The 15,733-nt window shown below is 58.3% G+C and overlaps 1 protein-coding gene across 7 annotated transcripts in view; it reads right to left on the bottom strand.

Annotated features, from left to right (window-relative positions):
• LRP1 (LDL receptor related protein 1) overlaps positions 1-15,733 on the bottom strand; it is a 131,320-nt gene that overhangs the window by 47,926 nt on the left and 67,661 nt on the right. For all 7 annotated transcript variants that reach the window (XM_063179362.1, XM_063179364.1, XM_063179363.1 and 4 more), the window contains exons 19-38: positions 15,183-15,263; positions 12,257-12,424; positions 11,257-11,439; positions 10,166-10,366; positions 9,839-10,084; positions 8,558-8,755; positions 7,394-7,598; positions 6,283-6,447; positions 5,606-5,850; positions 5,223-5,354; positions 4,913-5,140; positions 4,622-4,796; positions 4,331-4,425; positions 3,560-3,709; positions 3,322-3,462; positions 2,564-2,692; positions 1,279-1,410; positions 922-1,056; positions 717-846; positions 163-289 (exon numbers count right to left, since the gene is read on the bottom strand). In XM_063179362.1, the coding sequence (XP_063035432.1) occupies positions 163-289; positions 717-846; positions 922-1,056; positions 1,279-1,410; positions 2,564-2,692; positions 3,322-3,462; positions 3,560-3,709; positions 4,331-4,425; positions 4,622-4,796; positions 4,913-5,140; positions 5,223-5,354; positions 5,606-5,850; positions 6,283-6,447; positions 7,394-7,598; positions 8,558-8,755; positions 9,839-10,084; positions 10,166-10,366; positions 11,257-11,439; positions 12,257-12,424; positions 15,183-15,263 (3,266 nt within the window). The remainder of the gene's footprint in view (positions 1-162; positions 290-716; positions 847-921; positions 1,057-1,278; positions 1,411-2,563; positions 2,693-3,321; positions 3,463-3,559; positions 3,710-4,330; positions 4,426-4,621; positions 4,797-4,912; positions 5,141-5,222; positions 5,355-5,605; positions 5,851-6,282; positions 6,448-7,393; positions 7,599-8,557; positions 8,756-9,838; positions 10,085-10,165; positions 10,367-11,256; positions 11,440-12,256; positions 12,425-15,182; positions 15,264-15,733) is intronic.

Here is a 15,733-nt window from a genome sequence, read left to right as displayed (position 1 = left end):
GGGTTCAGAGCACCTTGGACAACCCTCCTCAGACCCTGGAGCCCTGAGGAGGGCAAGAATGTCCCCAGCAGTAAGGCATGGCCACAAAACCATCCAGGTACCATCCAGGGACCATCCAGGGACCCTGGGGACTGGTGCCATCCTCCCAGATGCCAACTGTACCTCGTAGTCCACAGAGATCCCGTTGGGCCAGCTGATGCTGACGTTGACCAGCACCATCCTCTCGGTGCCGTCCAGGCGCGAGCGCTCGATGCGGGGGTACTGCCCCCACTCTGTCCAGAACAGGTACCTGAGGGGACAGCAGGGATGTCACCACAGGTTTGTCACCATGAGCAGCATTGGCCCTTTGAGTAAAGGACAGACACCACCTCATTCATGCCCCAACACTGGGGTTTCAATCCAGACCCTGCCCAACCATACACATCACATGCTCTGCATCTCTATCCAAACTCCTCTGCTCTCCCTGGGGCTCTGCCCAAGGCTGAAGCCACTAAGGAGGCTCCACTTGGATTTTCTGAGGTTCTGACACCCACCAGGTCTCAAGGGGCCCCCAGGGAATTTAGCTCATCAGTGAAAGGCGGATTAAATCCAAGGTTTGGACTCCTTGGTATGGTGAGTTCTTCCCTGCTGTGTGTACACAGCTCTGCTGGAGGTGCTGGGGGTCTCACCCTGTGCCCACCCCACAGGTGATGCCCCTCTTTGGGGCAGTGTCTCACCCCTTCTCTGGATGGACTGTGATGGCCCGTGGCTTGTCCAGCCCCTGCGAGATGACCACGTAGCGGAAGGACCCGTTCAGCCTGGCCACCTCAATGACATCAAAGCCCTGGTCTGTCCAGTAGATGTTTCCTGCAAGAGGGGATGGTGAGCCCCCACACAAGCCCCACTGTCCCCCCTGGCCCTGTCCCCAGAGCCCCATCCCACCTGCAATCCAGTCCACAGCAATGCCCTCCACACGGCCAATGCCGTTGGTCACCACGTCCTCACGCCACGTCTGGTCCCTCTTGGCTCGACTGATGGTGCTCAGGCCCATGTCCACCCAGTAAATCGTGTCATTCTCTGAGAGAGGGACAAGGAGGGAGGAGTGGACAAGTCAGTGACCACCTCTGGTCACTCCAGAATGGTAAAAACCTCCACCCTGGAGCCCTGAAATTCTCCCTCACGTGGCGCTGCCAAGGGGGCATTCCACGGTGCCAAAAGGGTGATGGTGACGTCCCCCTCATGCCCCCCATCCCCTGTCCTGTCCCCAGCCCCCCTGTCCTGTCCCCAGCCCTGCATCACCTGCGTGGAAGTCGATTCCCACAGCCAGGGAAGTTCCCGACACCGGCACCAGAGCATCCGACTTGTCATTGGGGTCCAGGGGGATGCCCCGGATCCCCTCGTGCACTGAGTACAGCAGGAAGGAGCCAACACCTGCAGCACAGGTGTAGGGACAGTCAGACACACCCCAAAACCCACAGGCTGTCCCTCCACCATGGGAAACTGGGGAGGAGAATGAGCCTGGCAGGATTCTGCAGACGCAGCAACACTGGGGGCTGCAACCCTGGCACAATCCTGGTCCTGCCCTGCTCCAGGGGGGCACGAGTGAACCCCCTTCCCACCACCCACCACCCCCACCCCCTTGGCAAAGGCTCCACAGCTCATCTGGGTCAGGGCAGCACTTGTTATTCAGCCCCTGCCCTGACCCAGATGGTGCAGAGCTCTGCCAAACCCCCCCGAAACCACCCGGAACATTTTGCACACAAACAGCCTTTGAGAGAGAGGCCCTGGCAGTGCCCGAGGGGATGGCACAGAACAAAGTGGGCATGGGAGATCTGCAGAGTGAGGGATGTGCCTGGCTCTGCTCCCAGTGTGCCCAACCTGCTACCCACAGCCAGGGTGCCACCTCTCCCTGGGAGGGTCACAGGATCACAGAATCAATCACAGAATCAATCACAGAATCACAGAATCACAGAATCCCAGAACCAATCACACAATCACAGAATCAATCATAGAATCACAGAATCAATCATAGAATCCCAGAATCATTCACAGAATTACAGAATGAATCACAGAATCACAGAATCACAAAACCAATCACAGAATCAATCCCAGAATCACAGAATAATGAGGTTGGAAGAGACCTCTAAGATCATCAAGTCCAACCTATGCCCTAACACCTCAGTTGTAGTACCAAGTGCCATGTCCAGCCTTTTTTTAAACACATCCAGAGATGGTGATTCTGCCACCTCCCTGGGAAGAGCATGCCAGTGCTTTATTACTGTTTTGGTGCAAAATTTCTTCCTAATATCCAACCTATATCTTCCCTGACGTAGCTTGAGACTGTCCTGTCCCAATCCCCTCCACCAGTGGCCCCACACTCATCAGGGACAGCCCATGCAAAGGGTCTTGATGCCACCCGAGCCCACAACCCCTCCAAACCTCCAGTGTCCCTCTGGTGCCCTGCAGTGACATTGGGGAGGAGCCCATGAGCAGCCAGAACAAGGGGCCACCAGCTCAGGTGGCCACAGGCATGGTTGGGGTGGCCAAGGGGTGGTTCAGGGAGGGGACAGGGACAAGCACACACCTTCACAGGACTGCTGCCCACTCTTGAGGCTGTAGCCAGCAGTGCACATGCAGGAGCGGGAGCTCTCCGAGGTGGGCAGGCACAGCTGTGAGCAGTCGCCGTTGTTCTGGCTGCAGGGGTTGGTCCCAGCTGTGGCACAGAAAAGGGGGTGAGGGGGTACAGGGGGCCCCCACCAGGGCTGGGACAGCTGGGGCAGCACCCACACGAGGTGTGAGTGCCCTGCACCAGCCAGGGATGGGATGGGACCCAAGGGATGGGATGGGATGGGATGGGATGGGATGGGATGGGATGGGATGGGATGGGATGGGATGGGATGGGATGGGATGGGATGGGATGGGATCCATGGGATGGGATCCATGGGATGGGATCCATGGGATGGGATCCATGGGATGGGATGGGATGGGATGGGATGGGATGGGATGGGATCCATGGGATGGGATGGGATGGGATGGGATGGGATGGGATCCATGGGATGGGATGGGATGGGATGGGATGGGATGGGATGGGATGGGATGGGATGGGATGGGATGGGATGGGATGGGATGGGATGGGATGGGATGGGATGGGATGGGATGGGATGGGATGGGATGGGATGGGATGGGATGGAGAGAGCAGCCAGCACAGGCTTGGCACGAGTGCAAGGGCAAGGCTTGGGCCAGCTGCCAAGGGGGCTCCAAGGGATAGAGCCACCACAGAGGGGCTGAGCAGCTGCTCGGGGGTCTCTGCATGGGATCTCTGCCCCAGGAGCCCACACTGACCTTGCTGGATGCTCTCATCGTACACCTTCATGTGCATCACCAGCGTGGTGCTGTTGCGCAGCACCGTCACCTCCGTGCCGTCCTTCTTGTTGCAGGTGCCCATCCTCTCCGAGGCCTGGTCAGCCCACCACAGCTTGTCCCCTGTGGTGGTGGGGACAAAGCAGGAGCATGTGGCATGCTGTGGTGGGCAGGAGGGTTTGGGAAGGAGCAGGAGACAGGGAATGGTGTCCCCCCTCACCCATGATGGCCAGGGCGGTGGCCTTGCTCAGCTGGCTCCTCAGGGACTCGATCACCTCCAGGTTGCTGCCATCCAGGTCACACCTGTTGATGGTGCCGTTGCCAGAGCTGATCCAGTACAGTTTGCTCTCTGGGTAGTCGATGGCCAGGCCTGGAAAGGATGGGAATGTCACCGGGCTGGTGGCACACAGGGACCGTGACAGATCAGGAGGTGGGATGGGATAGGATCCATGAGATGGGATGGGGTGGGATCCATGGGATTGATGGGATCAATGGGATGGGATCAACAAGATCAACAGGATCCATGGGATAGGATCAATAGGATCAATGGGATGGGATAGGATGGGATCAATGGGATGGGATCAACAAGATCAACAGGATCCATGGGATAGGATCAATAGGATCGATGGGATGGGATGGGATAGGATGGGATCAATGGGATGCTATCAATGGGATCAATAGGATCAACAGGATTGATGTGATCAATGGGATGGGATCTATGAGATAGGATCAATGGGATGGGATGAGATCAATGGGATCAATGAGATTGATAGGATCAATGGGATGGAATCAATGGGATCCATGGAATGGGATGGAATGGGATGGGACCCATGGGATGGAATGGGATCCATGGAGAGAGCAGGCAGCTGAGGTCATGGTGACCCAGCACAGGACAGCTGCCACCTCCCCAAGGAGCCAGAGTGGGAACTTGAGGCTCTGTAGGACAGCAAGGTGAGGTGGGGGATCCTGGGGGCTATGGGGGGGTCCATACCAACAGGTCCCTTCTGGTTGGTGAAGAGGAGCGTGCGGTTGCTGCCATCCATGTTGGCCACACTGATGTTGTCCCCATCTGTCCAGTAGAGCTTCCTGCAAGGTGAGGGGACAATGGGTGAGGGGCCATGGTGCCAGCAGCCCCCTGCACCCTTCCAGCCTTGCAGAGCCCCTCACCTGCTCGTGGCACAGCCTGGGCAGCCCCATAGCCCCTTGTCCCTACCCAGGAGGGAGCCAAAGCCGTGTGCACACCTGGATTGGCACACACTGGTGTGTGCACACTTATACTCACCCCCGGAGTGGGTGCACCACCAGGCAGTGAGGTTTGTCCAGCCCTTGGATCACAGCGTTCTTGAAGGAGCCATCCAGCCTGGCCACGTTGATCTGCTTCTTGTTGGCATCGTAGCTGGTCCAGAAGAGATTTCTGGAAACCCAATCCACGGAGAGGCCATGAGCGTTGGGCAGGTCTGCAAGGGAATGAAGATGGGAGCTCGTCAGGACTGGAATGATGCTCAGATGAAGAGGAAGGGCAAATCCCAAGGAGCTGAAGGCTTTGGAGGATCCCATCTCCCTCCACACCAACCTGCAGACACGACGGTCTCCACGCCGGTGCCGTTGATGAAGGCTCTCTTGATGGTCTGGGTGCGGACATCTGACCAGTAAATGCGCTGCTCCAGGGCGTCGTAGTCCACCACGGTGACGTTGTCAATGTCAGGCACGGTGAAGGAGATGATGTAGTTGTAGTAGGGGTTGTCAATGTCCACGCCCCGGATCTCCATCTGCCGCGCGTACAGCAGGAACTTCTTAAACTCTGGAATAAGAAGGGTAGAGGTGGGATCTCAGCTCCAGAGCACCTCCTCATCCTCCCAACCAGCTCCCCAGCAGACCCCTACCATAGCAGGTGGTGTTGTCCTTGTCCAGCTTCATGAGGTGGGGGCAGGCACAGGACAGGGTGCGGTTGTAGTTGATGAGGCAGAGGTGGGAACACGGCCCTTTGCCCCCGTTGGCTTCACAGGGATTAGGAGCTGCAAAGGGGACAGCACTCAGTGACATCCCAGCCTTGGGGACACCCATCCAGGAGTCCCCAAGAGCTGCAGCCACCCCAGACCCTGCCTGCTCCATCAAGCATCACCTGATGGGGCAAAGTGGCAACCACAAGGATGAGAGCAGCATCCACCTGGCACTTGGTCTAAGCCCATCCAAGGGTTAGTGTGCTTAGACCAAGCACCAGTGCCACCCCCTGCTGTCCCCCCACCCTGTCCCTCCCTGCACTCACCCAGGGGCTGCCGGGAGGGGTGATACACCTGCAGGTCAAAGGGCTGAGTGTTGGTCCTCTGCACCACGGTCACGTTGTGCCCTGTCCACTTGTTGGCCTTGGCCAAGGTGTTGGTGCGCCAGTCGGTCCAGTAGACCTCCCCGCCATAGAGGGTGACAGCAAAGGGGTGGGACAGGTACTCGTGGCCCCTCAGCACCTCGATGTGCCCTGTGCCATCATACAGGGCTGAGTAGATGGCGTCCGACCTGTGCCGGGGGGAGATGAGGGTGAGGGAGGTGAGGAGGGGGCACCACGGGGTCTTGAACCCAACAGCAACAACCAGCAGGGTCCAAGGTCTAATCCTGCTGATTTACACCAGGATCCACAGAGGAGAACACCCAGAGCCAGGGCTGGAGACACAAATACCCCCCATCTATGGTCAGACCCTAAAGAGCTCAGCATCCCCTATCCATAATCCTGACCCTAAAGAGCTCAGCACCCCCTATCCATGGACACACCCCAAAGAGCTCAGCACACCCTATCCATGGTCAGACCCTAAAGAGCTCAGCACCCTCTCTTATGGTCAGATCCAGAAGAGAAGCCCCACAATGTGAAGGCTTCTCTCTCCCAGCCCAGCACAACGCTGGAACCAGGTGAAGATCCAGACTGGGAGGGACACTGAGGGGCCCTGGCCCTACCTGGCATCGATCCAGAGGATCCTCTTCTCCAGGTAGTCCACAGTGAGCCCGTTGGGCCATCCCCCCGAGCCCGTCTCCTTGTGGATGGTGCGTCGGCCCTCGCCGCTCATGGAGGCGGCCTCGATGCGGGGCAGGCTGGCGTCCCAGTCTGTCCAGAACAGGATCCTGCCAGGAGGAGAGGCTGTGAGCAAGGACAGCAGCCCGAGGCCTCATCCTCCACACGATCCCACAGGTGTCCTGGTGTGGCAGTGTGATGGAACAGCCTGTCCATCCCCGTTCTTCCCCCAGGTGTGCCAATCACCTCTCCCTTCCCCTCCCTTGCCCCTGCTGAGTGCTGTCTGTCAATCTTGGCATTCTAGAAAGGGGTGGAGTGATTGGTGAAGTTCAAAAGAGGCCTCTCAGCCCTGGGGGACATTGGGCCATCCAGGTGTCACTTGTCCCTTTGTCCCTCCCCTCCTGTACCTGTCTGGTGGCTCCCTACCCCTTCCCTGCCCCTCTCCCCGGGGTTAAAAGGAACAGCAACCACGGGCTCAGGGAGTTCTGCTGGAGCTGTTGCTGCATTCAGAGTGGGCCACAACAAAGCTCTGGATCCAAACCCTCCAGCAGAACCGACTCCTTTCCTTCACCATGGCCTTAAAGCTTCTTCACCAGGGTAAACCTGAGCTCCTGCAAGCCTGGACTTGTCCCAAGCACCCAGCTGCAATATCCAGCTGGCCAAAGGTGTCTCTGAGGTGAAACACCACACACCCAGCTGGCCAAAAGTGTCTCTGGGGAGAAACCACCACAGCTGCTGCCTTTGGTCAAGCAGCAAGGACTGGACAAGCCCAGGCATGTTCCATCCAGCTGTATTGGTATTTAATTCCATTATATTGGCACCCAACGTGGGGCAGCTCAATCCTGGGGATGGATCAGTCAGGAAAGAGACCCCTGAGGTGGCACCCTCACTTTTGCTGCAATATCCAGCCAGCCAAAAGGTGTCTCTGAGGTGAAACCACCACAGCTGCCACCTTTGGTCAAGCAGCAAGGGCCAGACGAGCCCAGACATGTTCCATCCAGCTATATTGGGATTTAATTCCAATATCCTGGCGGGCGCTGTCCCCTCCTGGCTCACCCGTAGCGAGGGTCCAGGGCGATGGCGCGGGGGTGCTCGATGTCCCCGGCCAGCAGCGTGGTCCTCATGGTGCCATCCAGCTTGGCCACCTCGATCTGGTCCAGGTTGCTCTCCACCCAGTAGATGTTGCCAGCGATCCAGTCCACGGCCAGTCCCTCAGGGGTGGCCAGGCCGTACTGTATCACCACCTCGAAGCTGGTCAGGGCTGTGGGGCACAAGGTGATGGCTCAGGGTGGTGCCACTTCCCCAGCCCACACAGAACCACCACCCCTGTATCCCCAACAGCTCCAACCAGCTCAGCTGGGGTTGACTGTGAGGGGATGTGTCCTCCCCAAACACGGCGTGAACCACCCCTGTGCATGGTCCAAACCCCAAAAAGCTCAGCACACCCTATCCATTGTCAGATCCTAAAGAGCTCAGCACCCCCAATCCATAGCCCAGACCCCAAAGAGCTCAGCACTCCTAATATATACTCCAAACCCCAAAGGGCTCAGCACTCCCTATCTATGGTCAGATACAAAAGGGATCAGCACCTTCTATCCATAATCCAGACCCTAAAGGGCTCAGCATCCATCCACAGTCCAAACCCCAAAGGGCTCAGCACATCCTATCCATTATCAGACCCCAAAGAGCTCAGCCCCCATCCATGTTCCAGACCTCAAAGGGCTCAGCCTTCATCCATAGTCCAGGCCCCAAAGGACTCAGCTCCCATCCACAGTCCAGACCTCAAAGCTCCTCGAAGGGCTCAGCATCCATCCACGTCCCAGGCCCCAAAGAGCTCAGTCCCCACCCATGTCCCACACCCCAAAGGGCTCAGCATCCATCCATGGTCAGACCCCAAAGGGCTCAGCACTCCCTATCCATAATCCTGACCCCCAAAGGGCTCAGCCCCCCCATCCCTACTCCTGCCACTGGGCTCCTGTGGGAGCAGCACTGCTGGGGAGGGTGTCCTCTCTGTGCCCAGCTGCTGGGCTGCAATTACCAGCAGGGAAGTGCTGGGAATACTAATTAACTACTGCATAATGAGAGCAGAACAAGATCACTGTCAGGGCCAAGGGCTGATATCACTATCAGTGATATCACCATCAGCTGCTGCATCGCACGCCACGAAATCGCTGACCCCAGACCTCCAACCACCAGCTCCCCCAACCCAGGGCTCCTCACCCCCGTTCTCCAGCAGCTTTCCCCTGTAGATTTTGTCCTCCACCACGTCAGTCCAGTACAGGGAGCTCTGGTTGAGGTGGAAGTCCAGAGCGATGGTGTTGCGCAGCCCGGGCACCAGCACGCTGTAATCCCCTCGGTGCAGGTCGATGCGCCGGATCTCGTGGCGGTTGGAGAAGATGATGAAGGGCTTAAAAGGGTCTGGGGGAAGCAGGGAAGGGTCAGCAACAAGGCAGGGGACAGTGCACTCAGCCCCTGTCAGCACAAATCCCACCATCACTCAGCACAACCCCCAGCTCAATGAGAGAACAAACCCCTCGAGGCTGCTGGGGGACTGCTCCAGTCCCTGGTGCCCCCCAAAACACACCCAGGGTTTTGGAAACCTTGAAAACGATGCCAAGGTCTGGAACAATCCCTTGCCAGGCCATTCCCCCAGCTCTCTCTGCCCCAGCACATTTAGGGGCCTGCTCCCAGTCCCTGATGCCCCCCAAAACACACAGCACAAAACCCATCATCACGCAGTCACGTACATCAGCACAACCCTCAGCTCCATGAGAGGACAAACTCCTCCTGAGGCAGCTGGGGGACTGCTCCCAGTCCCTGGTGCCCCCCAAAACACACCCAGGGTGTTGGAAACCTTGCAAAGGATGCCAAGGTCTGGAACAATCCCTGCCAGGCTATTCCCACAGCTCTCCCTGCCCCAGCACATTCCTCCAACCCCCTGCAGTTGCAGAAGATGATGAAGGGCTTAAAAGGATCTGGGGGAAGTAGGAAAGGGTCAGCAACAAGGCAGGGGACAGTGCACTCAGCCTCTGTCAGCACAAATCCCACCATCACCCAGCCACGTCCATCAGCACAACCCCTGAGGCAGCTGGGGGGCTTCTACCAGTCCCTGGTGCCCCCCAAAACACACCCAGGGTTTTGGAAACCTTGCAAAGGATGCCAAGGTCTGGAACAATCCCTGCCAGGCCATTCCCCCAGCTCTCCCTGCCCCAGCACATTTGGGGGGCTGCTCCCAGTCCCTGGTGCCCCCCAAAACACACCCAGGGTTTTGGGTTAGGATGCCAAGATCTGGAACAATCCCTGCCATGTTATTCCTGCTGCCCCTGCACAGCCAATGGAAATATGGGGCTGGGGTCTGCAGGTCTGGAACAATCCCAGATTATTCCTGCAGCTCTCCATGCCCCAGCACAGCCAATGGAAATATGGGGCTGGGGGCTGCAGGATGGGCTCAGCTTTGGCTCCCCTTGGAGCTCTGCCCTCCAGCACACACTGAGAACTTGCCCAGGCTTCTGCAGCTCTCTCCATCGGGCTCCAGCATCCATCCCTCGTAGCAGGAACACTTGACATTGTACTTGTCCTGCTCGCACTTCTGGCTGCACTTGAGGTGCTTGGCACAGTAGCTCTGGATCTGGCAGGTCTTGTTGTCAGCACCCAGCTCCATGCCCAGGGGACAGGAGCACACGATCCCCTCTCCAGGTGCCACCGTGCAGTTGTGGCTGCAGCCTCCGTTGTTGAGGGAGCACTGATCTGTGGGGACAGGACACGGTTGTCACCTCCTGGCGCCACTCTCGGGTCACCAAGTGTCCCCACGCCTGGCCCTGCGCTCACCGCAGAGCTCGCCCTCGTCGGAGCCGTCGCCGCAGTCGTCGGAGCCGTCGCAGAGCTTCTCGGGGGGCAGGCAGATGGAGGTGGTGTTGGCACAGGTGTGGGAGGGGGGCTTGCACACCAGGGACTCGCAGTTCTCCTCGTCTGAGTTGTCCTCACAGTCACTGTCACCGTCACAGACCCAGGCCTTGCTGATGCACCGGGCTGAAAGGGACACGGTGGGGAGGGGACAGAGCAGAACCAGTTATTCCAGGCAGACAAGCAGGTCAGTCAGTCCAGGGATGGACAGACAGATTGGTCAGTCCAGGGACAGGCAGACAGGTCAGTCAGCCCAGGGAGAGACAGATGGACACACAGACTGGTCAGTCCAGGGACGGGCAGACAGGTCAGTCAGCCCAGGGATGGATGGATAGATTGGTCAGTCCAGGAAGGAACAGGCAGACAGACAGACAGGTCAGTGAGCCCAGGGAGGGACACACAGACAGGTCACTCAGCCCAGGGATGGACAGACAGGTCAGTCAGTCCAAGGGCAGACAGACACATTGGTCAGTCAGTTCTGGGATAGACAGATAGACAGACAGACAGAGTGGTCAGTCAGTCCAGGACAAATAAACAGAAAGGTCAGTGAGCCCAGAGACAGACAGACAGGTCAGTCAGCCCACGGAGAGACAGATGGACAGACAGACTGGTCAGTCCAGGGACGGGCAGACAGGTCAATCAGCCCAGGGATGGACGGACAGATTGGTCAGCCCAGGGACAGACAGGTCAGTGAGCCCAGGGACGGACAGATGGACGGACAGACAGGTTAGACAGACCAGGGAGGGACATGAGGGTGTTTGAGTAGCTCAGGGCTCCCCAAAAGTTGGATAGGACAGGTCAGGGAGGGCCTGGGGGCTCAGAAGGTCATCCCCTGAACTGGTGTCCCTCCTCCTTTGTCCCCAACCCACCAAAGTGTGTCCCATTCCTCAGAGAAGGGCAGAAAGGATCTGAAGATGACACCACCCATCAGGATCACGATTCACAGGCTGGCTGCTTGTGTTTTCTGCATTATCCCACCACCCCCAGCTGGGATCCCCTTGCCCCCCTGCTCTCACCTGAATCCTTGCAGCCGAATTTGACGTTGGGGTCGCAGACGTGCGTGACCCCCTCGCAGTTCTTCTCGTCGCTGGAGTCCATGCAGTCCGTGTCACCGTCACAGCGCCACCGCATGGGGATGCACAGCCCGTCCAGCCGGCACTGGAACTCGTCCGTGTGGCAGCCCCCGGGTGGCCGTGTGGCTGTGGGGAGGCCACTGCTCACTGCCTGGTCCCCACGGAGCTGGGGGGCTCCAGGACTGGGTGGGGACCAGCAGCAGGACCACTCAGCCAGCAGGGAAACAGCTGGATGCACCCAGAGTGTCAGGATGGGGATCTGGGGGTCCAGGAGAGGATGGGGACCAGGCACTCAGACAGCAGGGAAACAGCTGGAAGCACAGGATGGGGATCTGGGGCTCCAGGACTGGGCAAGGACCAGGCACCCAACCAGCAGGAAAACAGCTGGAAGCACCCACAAGCACAGGAGTGGGATCTGGGGCTCCAGGAGTGAATGGGGACCAGGCACCCAGACAGCAGAGAAACAGCTGGGTGCACCCAGAATGTCAGAATGGGGTTCTGGAGATCCAGGAGTGAATGGGGACCAGGCACTCAGACAGCAGAGAAACAGCTGGGTGCACCCAGAATGTCAGAATGGGGTTCTGGAGATCCAGGAGTGGATGAGGACCAGACACTCAAACAGCAGGGAAACAGCTGGATGCACCCAGAATGTCAGAATGGGGTTCTGGGCACTGAGTATGGCCACAGAAAGCTGCAGAATTCCCTGAACTTTGGGCAGGAGGGGGATCTGAGCACTGAGGGTGGGCACAGAAAGCTGCAGAATTCCCTGCATTCCCAGCCTAGAAGCAGGAGGGGCATCTGGGCACAGAGAAGGCTGCAGAATTCCCTGCGTTTTGGGCAGGAGGGGGATCTGAGCACTGAGTATGGCCACAGAAAGCTGCAGAATTCCCTGCATTTTGGCAATGGCTGTGCTTGGGGGTCTCTCCCACGTGCTGGGGCTCACCCTGGTTGGTGCAGTTGGCGTGGGTCTCGTCACTGTAGTCCCCACAGTCGTTGTCCCCATCACAGGTCCAGTGCACGGGGATGCAGCGGCCGCTGTTGCATTTGAACTGGTTGCTGGAGCAGGAGTGGCTGCAGCCAGCCTCGTCACTGTTGTCCCCACAGTCGTTGTCTGCAGAGGGAATTGGGGTGGCCAGGGGGTCAGCAGGAGCCCGGCCAGGACGGGGATGGAAGGAGGGAGGACAGCAAAGACCCCTCGGAACAACAGGGGACAGGACAGGCCACGCCACAGAGGGGACGTGGGGTGACTGCAGCCCCTCATCAGTGCTGGTGGTGGGACCCCCACCACGGGCTGGAGACCCCCCCAGCCCTCCCACCCCACAGCACCAGCAGCACACAGAGGAAATGAAACACAGAAACTGCATAGATCAGCCATGAACCTGGATGGGGACTGGGCTCCACTCTGGAGATGGGAGCTCCTTTGGGGGTGCTGGGACAGCCAATTATGGGGGTTGGATTGTCTGGAGGAGGCCCCCATGCCTGCTGTTTGAGGGGGGGTTGGTCTGAGGGTAGCTGGACACTGGCAATGCAGCCCTCTGCCTGCCTGGCACAGGGGGCATGGGCTGGGCACCACCACAGGGATCCACTGTGGGTGCCCCACCTGAGACTGGGCAAGGGGATTTGCCTCCTGGTGCCTCAGGATGGGCACGAGGATGGTGGCACTGATGGGGACGGTGGCACTGATAGGGACAGCAGCACTGATGGGGATATTGGCACTGATGGAGATATTGGCATTGATGGGGACAGTGGCACTAATGGGGATGATGGCATTGATGGGGATGGTGGCACTGATGGGGATGTTGGCACCGATGAGGATGTTGGCACTGATGGAGATGTTGGCACTGATGGGGACAATGGCACTGATGGGGATGATGGCACTGATGGGGATATTGGTACTGATGGGGACAATGGAACTGATGGGGATGATGGCATTGATGGGGATGATGGCATTGATGGGGATGATGGCACTGTGGAGACAATGGTACTGGGGATGATGGCACTAATAGGGACAATGGCACTGATGGGGACAATGGCACTGATGGGGACAGCGACACTGTGGGCACAGCGGCACTAATGGGGATGATGGCATTGATGGGGACAGTGGCACTGATGGGGACAATGGCACTGCCAGCTGCCACGTGGCCTCTCCATCAGCTCAGCTCCTGCATAGGGGACGTTGCTGGAGAGCTGGGGGACATGACCAGAGGTACCAGAGGCACTGTCAGAGGCACAGGAGCATTGCTGGAGAGAAGGGGGACATTGCCAGAGGCACCAGGGCCACCACCAGAGGCACCAGGGGCATCGCCTGACGCACAAGGGGCATTTCTGAGGAGGAGGAGGGCATCACCAGAGGCATCAAGGGCATTGCCAGAGGCACAGGGGGCATTCCCAGAGAGGTCAGGGGGGCATTGCCAGTGTCCAGCACCCCCAGGGCTCATAGCCCCCTGGAAGGACAGGTCTGGGGGCTCAGGGGGGCTCAGGTGGGAGGTTCTGGTGCATGTTGATCTATGCACTAACCGGTAGGCTTTGGACAGTTCTTTTCGTCAGAGCCATCCCCACAATCTTTTTCTGAAACACAGAACCACCAGACAGGAGCGTGGGCACGGTGACAAACACAACACAGCACAGGTGACAAACACAGAGGGTGGCACAGAGACACTGGCACACGGACAGGGACACACAGAGCCTGGGAGGCGAGACCAGAAGCAGCAGAGGGTGCTGGGGGAGTGGGGGGCAGCCAGGGTTGGGGTACCCTCGTGGCGCTGCAGCTCCTGCCCTGGGTACCTGGTGAGGCTCAGAGCAGCACGAGGGGTTCCATGGCACAGCCTGGTTGCCAAAGTGGGGGATTCCAGGAGAAGGGACCATCTCTCAGCTCCAAAGGAGCCCAGGAAGACTCCAGGGACAGTCCTGCACCCCCAGCTCTGCTCAGCCAGGGTTGGGGTACCCTCATGGTGTTGCAGCTCCTGCCCTGGGCACCTGGTGGGCTCCATGGCACAGCCTGGCTGCCAAAGTAGAGGATTCCAGAAGAAGGGACCATCCCTCAGCTGCTAAGGAGCCCAGGAAGAATTCAGGGAGAGTCAGCACCCCCAGCTCTTCTCAGCCAGGCACCAGTGTCTCGCCCTGCTCTGAAGATGTTAATTATTCCCAACGAGGCACAGAGGCTCAAAAATTGATATAAACTTGTGGGAAAGGAAAATCAACCTCGGGGCAAACCCTCTGTCCCAGGTCTGGCTCTGGAAACATCCAAGGGCAGATGGGAGCTGGCTGGGAGAGCTCTGGGAGAGCTCTCCTGCTTTCCCTGGGGCTGCATGACCTGGCTCAGCCCCACCAGCAGCTCTGGCCATGCCACACTTTGTTCCAGCACCAGGGCAGGGTTTTGGAAACCTTGCAAAGGATGCCAAGGTCTGGAACAACCATTGCCAGGTCATTCCTGCTGCCCCACCACAGCCATGGGGCTGGGATAGGAAATCAACCTTGGGGCAAACCCCCTGTCCCGGGTCAGGCTCTGGAAACATCCAAGGGCAGATGGGAGCTGGCTGGAAGAGCTCTCCTGCTTTCCCTGAGGCTACAGGACCTGACTCAGCCATGTCACACTTTGTTCCAACACCAGGACAAGGTTCTGGAAACCTTGCAAATGATGCCAAGGTCTGGAACAATCCCTGCCAGGTTATTCCAGCACAGCCAAGGGAAATACAGGGCTGGGGGCTGCAGGATGGGCCCAGTTTTGGCTCATGCCCACTCCCCTTGGGGTCTGCCTTCAGCACATGCTGGGAATTGGCCCAAATTGCCCAAATGGGGTCCCTGCCAGGCTGCACCCCCTGCTCAGGTCTCGCCATCCCTTTGGGGACACCCCGGGGCCGGGTCCTCACCGTTGTCACAGCGCCAGTTGATGTTGATGCAGCGCCCGTTGTTGCAGGTGAACTGTGTCAGGGGGAAGCAGGTCGGGTAGGCTGCAGGGGAGGGAGAGGCACCATCAGCACACCCCAACACACATCAGGGCACCCCAACCCTCCTCACAGCCCCGGGAGCACCCCCAGGGCTCCTGGTCCAGATTACAATGCAAGATGTTTTCTATTACCATCTGTAGGGCAGATTATCTCTTGTCAAGTTTGCCTTATCTCTCTCTTTGAAGTGCTCACAATCACTGCTCCCTCTGGGGGGACATCTGCTGATAACAGCTATTGAATGTCACTGCATGGCTGATAAGAACTGCAGCATCCCATTGGGAGATGTGAGCCCAGAGGGAGGAGCCAAGCATTCCTACCTGGATACAATCTGAGATTTCAAACATTCCTACCTGGATACAATCTGGGATTTCAAACATTCCTACCTGGATATAATCTGAGATTTCAAACATTCCTACCTGGATATAATATGAGCTTTCAAACATTCCTACCTGGAGACAAGCTGAGATTTCTAA

This window comes from Melospiza melodia, chromosome 31 (genome assembly GCF_035770615.1).
Source record: "Melospiza melodia melodia isolate bMelMel2 chromosome 31, bMelMel2.pri, whole genome shotgun sequence".
Taxonomy (NCBI): domain Eukaryota; kingdom Metazoa; phylum Chordata; class Aves; order Passeriformes; family Passerellidae; genus Melospiza; species Melospiza melodia.
The sequence above is the reverse complement of the archived record's forward strand: the minus strand, read 5'-3'. Positions and strand labels throughout refer to the sequence as shown.